Source organism: Astatotilapia calliptera, chromosome 20 (genome assembly GCF_964374335.1).
Source record: "Astatotilapia calliptera chromosome 20, fAstCal68.1, whole genome shotgun sequence".
Lineage (NCBI taxonomy): Eukaryota > Metazoa > Chordata > Actinopteri > Cichliformes > Cichlidae > Astatotilapia > Astatotilapia calliptera.
Genome location: NC_137441.1, coordinates 8,706,394 through 8,717,167, shown reverse-complemented (window position 1 = coordinate 8,717,167; position 10,774 = coordinate 8,706,394). Strand labels below are relative to the sequence as shown.

At 39.7% G+C, this 10,774-nt stretch overlaps 2 protein-coding genes across 2 annotated transcripts; both read right to left on the bottom strand.

Annotated features, from left to right (window-relative positions):
- Nucleotides 1-1,664: 1,664 nt before the first annotated feature.
- Nucleotides 1,665-2,651, bottom strand: LOC145423025 (trace amine-associated receptor 1-like). The gene has a single exon (XM_080295108.1). The coding sequence runs from the start codon at nt 2,649-2,651 to the stop codon at nt 1,665-1,667; it is 987 nt and encodes a 328-aa protein (XP_080151234.1).
- A 6,807-nt stretch (nt 2,652-9,458) lies between these two features.
- On the bottom strand, nt 9,459-10,445 carry LOC145423023 (trace amine-associated receptor 1-like). Its single transcript, XM_080295107.1, has one exon. The coding sequence runs from the start codon at nt 10,443-10,445 to the stop codon at nt 9,459-9,461; it is 987 nt and encodes a 328-aa protein (XP_080151233.1).
- Between the last annotated feature and the right edge of the window lie 329 nt (nt 10,446-10,774).

The window sequence follows — 10,774 nt, the reverse complement described above, 5'->3', positions numbered from 1 at the left end:
GTTGAGAGGATAAAGAGCTGATCCAATGTTCCACGACCAGGACGAAAACCGCATTGTTCCTCCTGCATCCGAGGTTCAACTAACGGACAGACTCTCCTCTCCAGCACCCTGGCATAGACTTTCCCAGGGAGGCTGAGGAGTGTGATTCCCCTGTAGTTGGAACACACCCTCTGGTCCCCTTTCTTAAAGATGGGGACCACCACCCCGGACTGCCAGTCCAGGGGTACTGAACCTGATCGCCACACAACATTGTAGAGACATGTCAACCAAGACAGCCCTACAACATCCAGAGCCTTCAGGAACTCGGGGCAGACCTCATCCACCCCAGGGGCTCTGCCACCAAAGAGTTGTTTAACTGCCTCAGTGATCTCGCCCCCAGAGATTGGCAGGTCATCCCCTTCGTCATGTCACAGGAACATGCGTTAATTATTTGGTGATTTATTAAATGTATAAATGATATTATACTTATAACATTATACTTATAACACTTATATTCTAATCTGCTGCTGAGTCTTTTATGCTGATGGAAATGCAGATAACACAGAACATGCAGGAACACCTGTTCAACCAATCATGTTCATTCCACTATGCATTCCTGAAGCGTTCATTTCTTTTACAACAGTGTTGTGTTTGGCTGGTATGTCTTTATTTTCTTTATTCCAGAGATTTTCACTTCTCTGGAATAGTTGGCACTAATAAGGATGATTTTCTGTAAAAGAGTATTTATATGACCAATTAATCAGACTCGTAGATGATGTTAGATTAGTTTGATGCTGCCAACGCTTTTATTTAACCATGCTGGGAAACACTGGGTTAACAGAGCTGAGAACCAGCTTTGTGTGACTGTTTATCCAGTTCCCAGTGTTAGGGTCAGTGATTCCAGATAACGGAAAGATATCCTGGATATGCTGATCTCACTCTGTAGTATGCAGGGCTCTGAGACAGCAGCTCGACTCTACATTACCCTCATGCTTAATATTCACAATGAAAATATTAGTCAAACATCGTGAAGTCTGTATGTGTTTCTAACAAGCTTTGTATAGTTAAACCTAACAGTTACTACATGATGGAAACAACAATGTTATCTGTTTTTATAAAGATTATGCGTGAATACACAGGGCACACTGATTATTGACTATTTATTTCCTCCCCCTTAAACATATTCTTATTGTTAGTTTAAATTCAGAATTGGCAACTGAAACAAAGTATGTCACATACGAAAATCAGGAAATAAAGACCTAATAGATATATTCTCAGTAAATGTCTGTGTTCAACCTGTGAGAGGTGACAGTCAGCGGGGGTTATGACAGTTGTGTACCGGGACCTGCACTTTGCTGGCGGTATAACAGCTTGAGCGCTATTTCAATAATTATTGAAATATTTATTTAATATAATTAATTTAATTTGAAATTAATTAATAAAATATTTATTCATTCATTCATTTTGTCACTCCTGGCCCTCCATAACGATAAGCGATGACAATATTTGCAAAACTATTTGAACAATCAAATAATGTGTTTGTACATTTGTACAAAACGTATTTGCTACTCAGATTATTTCTTTCAGTCGCTATTGAGACATTATGTATGTGATGCTTCAGGTAGGGTTCAGTGGCTGTTTTATGTTTGTTTTTACTGTAAGATTTGTGAAATGTGTATATTTTATCAAGTCATATTTGTGTTGGTAAAATCCCCTTGGAATATTTTCCCGCAAATAATCATTCTGATGGCTGACCTGAACCAGCTATAAAAGAAAGCATAAATAAATGGATTTAGCATTGAATTTGCCAATGTAAGCCAGTTAAGAGTTTCAATTACAGGAACTGGTACAGAATCACTGGTAAATGGTGGGAATGTGATGCAAAGAAAAAAAGGACTCCAGCAAAATATAAAAACTCCCAAAACAATAGCCAGAGTTTTGGTCGCCTTTCTCTCCTTGATACTGGCAGTTTGTCCACACTTTGTGTTCTGGATGCTTCTTGCTTGCCTCAAAGCAACAAAGAAAATCTTTAGGTAGATACAAAGCATTATGGTCACTGGCAGGTAAAATGATAACATGGGTCCAACAGTGCTTTCCATTAGAATGTCAATCAAACATGATTCCTCACATTTTTCATTATTAAATCCAGCAATGGTGACACTAATTCCAATTATCCCAGAAACCCCCCAGCTCATCAGGATCATGAACACAACAACACGATGGCTGATTTTAGTTTGATATGTCAGAGGCTGGCAAACAGCATGGTATCTGTCAATAGAAATACAGCAGAGGTTCAGGATGGAACATGTGCTCAGTGAAATATCAAAGGTCCCTCGCACTTTGCAAAACAAACCCTCATGATAAAGACATGAGCTGAGAGAGAATGCCATGCTGAGAGGAAATGCTATAATCCCAACGAGCAGGTCAGCCACAGCAAGAGAGAGGATGAGAGAATTAGTAGGAGTATGGAGCTGTTTGAAGTAAATCACAGAAATTATTACAAGGAGATTTCCACATATTGTTATAACAGACAATAATGCAAGGAATGCATACAAGAATACACACATAATGGAAGGGCTGTTTGTCAGCATGTATTTGGAGTCTTGTATTACATAACAGGGATGTAGATCATTTACAATGTTGGTCATGTTCATACTGACCTTTTGTTTCATAATTAAGCAGCTTAAACCAACAATATGATTTTTTCTGCTGCACTAACCTGGGACTTGACTTGATGTAGATTGTCCTTCAGTGCAGGTCAACTACTGATTGCTAAGAAGAGCGAGAGTCCAGACTGAGTTAAAAGAGGTTGTCAAAGAGGGAAACAGCATTGAGATTTGGTCAATTACACAAGCTCAAAGGATAACAAACAAAACTGGGAGCATCCAGAATACCCGAAGGACTCAATCAGGAGTCTCTTGTCAGAAAAGGTGACAAAAAAATATATGAATGAAAAACAAGGTAACGTGTAAACAACGAACTGGAAGGATGAATCATAATTTATTCAAAAGCCATTCTCTCATGCAATTTTCTGGTAATTGTGGTGTTTTGGCATATTTTCTAAATATTAAAGCCATAACACAGGATTCACATTATTTTCATTTTCATCACAGAACTCACCAATAGATTCAAGCTTTGTAAATGGAAACAGGGCCATCTGCATAGAAACTGTTTATCACTGGATATAGAAAGATCCAGAGCATCATGCTGGTTTTGTAATGACTCTTCTTTGCCAGGGAAGTGAACTTACTCTACTACCTTATCCACCAATTGATCTGAAATTGGTGGATAAGGTAGTAGGGTAGATAATTGATGGATAATTCCTTCACTTTAAGGACTCAAAGGTTTTAAGTTTGATTTGTCACCTTCCTTACGTACTCTTTTGGTACAGGAAGTGCTGAATGAAAACAGACCAACCATCAACTAGGGTTAGGGTTAGGGCACAATTCAGTGTTGCTTAAAGAAATATCTAAATAACTGATCACTAATCAGTGCCAGTGTATTTAGATTTAAGAAATATTTAGATTTAATATCAATTTTATATTAGTAAATATTTCAATTTAACATTCAGTCATAACACTTGAATTCAGATGTAAATGTTTGTAAAATTTCCTGTGAAAAAAGGGTGTGTTGAAAACATAATAATCAGAGCCCCATATCCTAAAGATTTTTTTAAACTGTAATTGCTAAAGTTAAGACATATATGGGATGGGTGGGGTTGAGTTGATAATAAATCAGTGCTATCCAGTGACCAATAATAAAAGTTGTCATGTTAAATATAACAAGAAACTAACATCTAACCAGATTATTATGTTTGCAAAGATGGGAATTTCTGCAGAGTAATACTTTATCAAAGGCTGTGTGAATGAGGAAATGAAACCAAGTCAGTCAGCTGGATCAGCTGTAGCAGGACAGGAGGAGTCAGAGAGAAACTCAGAGTTTGTTGAAGATAACTTGCCAGCATGCAGCTTCACTACTCAGGTGACTGTCTCAGAGATCTAGGTAACCCTCTTTGTCGAACAGAAAACCCAGTCGCCCCTATCTTTCACTAAGTCTCCTGTTTAAAAAAAATAATATTTTTATTAAATTGTTGGTAATCAGGCAACAAAGAAAATAATAAATTTAACAGTTACATATCAAAAACATGTAACCTTCCTTAGCATACAATCTCAGGGTACTGGACAAAACAAAACTGCATGACATCTGAAGCAAATATCACAAATTTTAAAAAATGAAGCAAATATGTTTCTGGATCCAGGAGCAAAATGCATGCATATTATGAATTTAGTTCCTGACAGCCCTGTTTGGTTTTCTGTTTACTTTTGGATGCCTCATTTCATGAGCTGTCTAAAAGAATAGTGTACTTTCTAAACATATGTTATCAGCCAATTTGTAAATAACAGATTAGATTGTGTTACAGTATTAGCTAAGGTGAGAGCACAGATTGAGCTCAGATAAAAGCACTATAAAGTTAGCCTTGCAGATCTCTAAGGGAGAGGACAGCCACGGTTCGCAGGAAACCCATTTCCACCGTTTGTATCCGCGATCTCATTCTTTAGGTCACTACCCACCAGAGATGGGCAGTAACGCGTTACTTGTAACGCATTACTGTAATCTGATTACTTTTTTCAAGTAACGAGTAAAATAAGGGATTACTATTGCAAAAACGGTAATTAGATTACCGTTACTTTCCCGTAGTAACGCTGCATTACTGCGTTACTAAAACCGTGATTTTTTGCGAGAATGTCTCACGACAGTGACGTAAGCGAGTGCGCCGTTAGTGACAACAGCTGTCTGCAGATCAACAATGGATCATATATCGATTGTGGGAGACAGTATGAGCGTGCAGCGTTTAAAGCGTGGAAGTACTGACCTTACTTTGAGTTTCAGGGCTCTAGAGTGCGACCAATTTGGTCGCAAATGCGACCAAATTTTTCAGTGGTGCGACTAAAAATAAATATTTGGTCGCACAGGTGCGACCAACTGTTCTGGTAACAAAAAAAAATCTCTGTAACTCTCCGTGTGGTCAACAACAGACACACATTATGCCCCTATCGTGGACTAAACCAATCAGAGATAGTCAGGGGCGGGACCTCTCTGATTGGCCGTGGTCCAGTTGAAAGTGCAGGTGGAAGAGAGAGGTGAGTAGCTTGAATAAAGCGATATCAATTCATTAACGGATTCCACACAAAGACCTAAACACGGAGCGGACCCAACACATCAGAATCAGCTTCGTCTTTCTCGGCTTTCTCACCCGACGGCCTGAACACGGACACGCTGTCGGAGCTTAGCGATTCTTCGGGTCCGCGCTGTGTTTACGTCTTTTTGCGCTGATTCTGAGCTGCAGGTTTTGCCTCTCTCCAACCAAAATTCACCGAGCCTGCAGCAAAAGAAGCAGCAAACTGCGCTTCACATTTGATCAATGTCGTCATGAATTCCCTCTGACTTTTGCTGTTTTGCTTCCACCACGATAAAAATCACACTTCCTGCACAGCTCTCTCTCTCTCTGTACTTCAGGAACAGTTTCCCGTCTCAAATCTGTTTTCTGCATTATTCATTCGCTTATTACCCACCAGTCTAGCGTTGTTTACAGCGCTTTTTCTTTTTTCACTTAAATGACCTCGGACAAGAAAGCCTAATTTCTGCTGTTCAATACTGAAGAAATTTAAATTTCTTAAAATTATGCAAAATTGCAGAATATTTTTAAGGTTATCTGCTATAAAAAGCCAGACCAGGAAAATCTCCTTCATGTTTTCCTGTGTTTTATTCTCAGTTACTTTCACACAAAGGCATCTGCTGTGATTTTCACAATTCTGATGAAGTCTCATGTGTATCAGTACTGATAAATGATCAGAATTATAATATTTCTGACTGTCTGAGGCTAAATTGAATCAAATCAGGACTTTGAGAACCGGAATTGAATGGATTATAGAAATCAGTGATGATACTCAGCCCTAGTGAGCAGCCTAGGCCTGAGAGAAGTGGATGTACTGTAGCTGTGGGTAATAAGAAAAGATGAAAAGAACTATTGATAACTTTTTTGTTAAGTTAAGGCCTGATCTGTCTGAAATTCATAGCCAATGCTCTGACACGGTGCCATCAATATTTGAATGCTGAAAAAGCACAGTGTATCCAGAAAACACATTATATGCTGCAGTAAATGCACTGCCCAAGTGTCCCCTCTCCCCACGGCCTTTCAGCAGCAGACAGCAGCAAACAGGTCGTCAGAGGAGGCCAAGATGATGATTAAGTTTTTAACATTTTCTACAATATTGACAAAGCACTTTAAGCACAAGTTTGTTAGTTAATAATTTAGAAATTAATATTGTCTGTATGGACTTCCCCCCCCAAAGAAAGTGCAAATGTAAAACTGCGGTGTTAAGCGATGCGGTTGAAAAATTTGAGTGCGCCTAACTTTTGTGCCGGTACGCCTAAATTTTTAAAGTTAGGCGTACCGGTGCGCCCATGTCAAAAAGTTAGTCTAGAGCCCTGAGTTTGATTCCATAAAAAGTGACAAAAACATTAGCGTCCATCGTGCGTGGGAAGAAAACTTCTTTTTACAGCGAAAAAAACCCCTAAACTTCCAAGCAAGCACCGAGTGCGCAACGACGTAATGGGGAAATTCACAGAGAAACTCGCAGATTCTTCAACTGACCGCGGCACACCTGCACCAGGGTAAGCCTCAACCTACCGCAGTCCTGCTTTACAGGTGAAAATAGAGCAACAGGACCGCTAGTCTTTGACTTTATTTATTTTCTGCTGTGTTTTACTTGCATCTATTTGAAAGAGTGAGTGTAAACACAAAAAATATTTTATTTTATGTGCTGGAATGTGTAGAAAATAGGTTTAAATGTTAAACTAATTTATTCAAGTCAGAGAATGTTGCATATGATTACATTTTTGCTTAAATTTTTGCTGAAAGATCTATCGCTTTATCACCTCTTCAGGTTGCAAATCGTGTTTTTAAAAAGTAACTAAGTAACTAAGTAATTAATTACTTTTGAAAATAAGTAATCAGTAAAGTAACAGGATTACTTTTTTGGAGTAGTAATCAGTAATTAGTTACTGATTACTTTTTTCAAGTAACTTGACCAACACTGCTACCCACAGCTCGTGACCATAGGTGAGGGTAGGGACGTAGATCGACCGGTAAATTGAGAGCTTCACTTTTACACCCAGCTCTCTCTTCACCACAACAGACCGGTACAACATCCGCATCGCTGCAGCCGCTGCACCAATCGGTCTGTCGATCTCCCACTCCCTTCTCCCGTCACTCGTGAACAAAACCCCGAGACCTCCTCCACTTGGGGCAGGAACTCGTCCGGAGTGGGCACTCCACCCTTTTCTAGCTGAGGATCATGGAGGTGCTGATTCTCATTCCCACTGCTTCACACTCGGCTGTGAACCGTTCCAAGGTGAGCTGGAGGCCATCACCCGGAGAAGCTAACAGAACCACATCATCTGCAAAAAGCAGAGATGAGATCCTGAGACCACCAAAGTGAAAGCCTTCCGCCACTTGGCTATGGCTAGAAATTCTGTCCATAACAATTATGAACAGGATCGGTGACAAAGGGCAGCCCTGGTGGAGCCCATCCCCCACCAGAAACGAGTCCGACTTATTGCCAGCTATGCTGACCAAGCTCTTGCAACGGTTGTATAAGGACTGAATGACCCGTAGCAACGGGCCAGAAACCCCATACTCCCAGAGCACCCCCCACAGGACCCACCGAGGGACACAGTCAAATGCCTTCTCCAAGTCCACAAAACACATGTAGACTGGTTGGGCAAACTCTCATGCACCCTCAAGTATCGTTGAGAGGATAAAGAGCTGATCCAATGTTCCACGACCAGGACGAAAACCGCATTGTTCCTCCTGCATCCGAGGTTCAACTAACGGACAGACTCTCCTCTCCAGCACCCTGGCATAGACTTTCCCAGGGAGGCTGAGGAGTGTGATTCCCCTGTAGTTGGAACACACCCTCTGGTCCCCTTTCTTAAAGATGGGGACCACCACCCCGGACTGCCAGTCCAGGGGTACTGAACCTGATCGCCACACAACATTGTAGAGACATGTCAACCAAGACAGCCCTACAACATCCAGAGCCTTCAGGAACTCGGGGCAGACCTCATCCACCCCAGGGGCTCTGCCACCAAAGAGTTGTTTAACTGCCTCAGTGATCTCGCCCCCAGAGATTGGCAGGTCATCCCCTTCGTCATGTCATGGGAACATGCGTTAATTATTTGGTGATTTATTAAATGTATAAATGATATTATACTTATAACATTATACTTATAACACTTATATTCTAATCTGCTGCTGAGTCTTTTATGCTGATGGAAATGCAGATAACACAGAACATGCAGGAACACCTGTTCAACCAATCATGTTCATTCCACTATGCATTCCTGAAGCGTTCATTTCTTTTACAACAGTGTTGTGTTTGGCTGGTATGTCTTTATTTTTTTTATTCCAGAGATTTTCACTTCTCTGGAATAGTTGGCACTAATAAGGATGATTTTCTGTAAAAGAGTATTTATATGACCAATTAATCAGACTCGTAGATGATGTTAGATTAGTTTGATGCTGCCAACGCTTTTATTTAACCATGCTGGGAAACACTGGGTTAACTTAGAGAGCTGAGAACCAGCTTTGTGTGACTGTTTATCCAGTTCCCAGTGTTAGGGTCAGTGATTCCAGATAACGGAAAGATATCCTGGATATGCTGACCTCACTCTGTAGTATGCAGGGCTCTGAGACAGCAGCTCGACTCTACATTACCCTCATGCTTAATATTCACAATGAAAATATTAGTCAAACATCGTGAAGTCTGTATGTGTTTCTAACAAGCTTTGTATAGTTAAACCTAACAGTTACTACATGATGGAAACAACAATGTTATCTGTTTTTATAAAGATTATGCGTGAATACACAGGGCACACTGATTATTGACTATTTATTTCCTCCCCCTTAAACATATTCTTATTGTTAGTTTAAATTCAGAATTGGCAACTGAAACAAAGTATGTCACATACGAACATCAGGAAATAAAGACCCAATAGATATATTCTCAGTAAATGTCTGTGTTCAACCTGTGAGAGGTGACAGTCAGCGGGGGTTATGACAGTTGTGTACTGGGACCTGCACTTTGCTGGCGGTATAACAGCTTGAGCGCTATTTCAATAATTATTGAAATATTTATTTAATATAATTAATTTAATTTGAAATTAATTAATAAAATATTTATTAATTCATTCATTTTGTCACTCCTGGCCCTCCATAACGATAAGCGATGACAATATTTGCAAAACTATTTGAACAATCAAACAATGTGTTTGTACATTTGTACAAAACGTATTTGCTACTCAGATTATTTCTTTCAGTCGCTATTGAGACATTATGTGTGTGATGCTTCAGGTAGGGTTCAGTGGCTGTTTTATGTTTGTTTTTACTGTAAGATTTGTGAAATGTGTATATTTTATCAAGTCATATTTGTGTTGGTAAAATCCCCTTGGAATATTTTCCCACAAATAATCATTCTGATGGCTGACCTGAACCAGCTATAAAAGAAAGCATAAATAAATGGATTTAGCATTGAATTTGCCAATGTAAGCCAGTTAAGAGTTTCAATTACAGGAACTGGTACAGAATCACTGGTAAATGGTGGGAATGTGATGCAAAGAAAAAAAGGACTCCAGCAAAATATAAAAACTCCCAAAACAATAGCCAGAGTTTTGGTCGCCTTTCTCTCCTTGATACTGGCAGTTTGTCCACACTTTGTGTTCTGGATGCTTCTTGCTTGCCTCAAAGCAACAAAGAAAATCTTTAGGTAGATACAAAGCATTATGGTCACTGGCAGGTAAAATGATAACATGGGTCCAACAGTGCTGTACATTAGAACGTCAATCAAACATGATTCCTCACATTTTTCATTATTAAATCCAGCAATGGTGACACTAATTCCAATTATCCCAGAAACCCCCCAGCTCATCAGGATCATGAACACAACAACACGATGGCTGATTTTAGTTTGATATGTCAGAGGCTGGCAAACAGCATGGTATCTGTCAATAGAAATACAGCAGAGGTTCAGGATGGAACATGTGCTCAGTGAAATATCAAAGGTCCCTCGCACTTTGCAAAACAAACCCTCATGATAAAGACATGAGCTGAGAGAGAATGCCATGCTGAGAGGAAATGCTATAATCCCAACGAGCAGGTCAGCCACAGCAAGAGAGAGGATGAGAGAATTAGTAGGAGTATGGAGCTGTTTGAAGTAAATCACAGAAATTATTACAAGGAGATTTCCACATATTGTTATAACAGACAATAATGCAAGGAATGCATACAAGAATACACACATAATGGAAGGGCTGTTTGTCAGCATGTATTTGGAGTCTTGTATTACATAACAGGGATGTAGATCATTTACAATGTTGGTCATGTTCATACTGACCTTTTGTTTCATAATTAAGCAGCTTAAACCAACAATATGATTTTTTCTGCTGCACTAACCTGGGACTTGACTTGATGTAGATTGTCCTTCAGTGCAGGTCAACTACTGATTGCTAAGAAGAGCGAGAGTCCAGACTGAGTTAAAAGAGGTTGCCAAAGAGGGAAACAGCATTGAGATTTGGTCAATTACACAAGCTCAAAGGATAACAAACAAAACTGGGAGCATCCAGAATACCCGAAGGACTCAATCAGGAGTCTCTTGTCAGAAAAGGTGACAAAAAATATATGAATGAAAAACAAGGTAACGTGTAAACAACGTACTGGAAGGATGAATCATAATTT

Bases quoted from the DNA above. Each gene is read 5' to 3' on its own strand.
- LOC145423023 (XM_080295107.1), bottom strand. From the start codon at position 10,445: ATGAAACAAAAGGTCAGTATGAACATGACCAACATTGTAAATGATCTA.
- LOC145423025 (XM_080295108.1), bottom strand. From the start codon at position 2,651: ATGAAACAAAAGGTCAGTATGAACATGACCAACATTGTAAATGATCTA.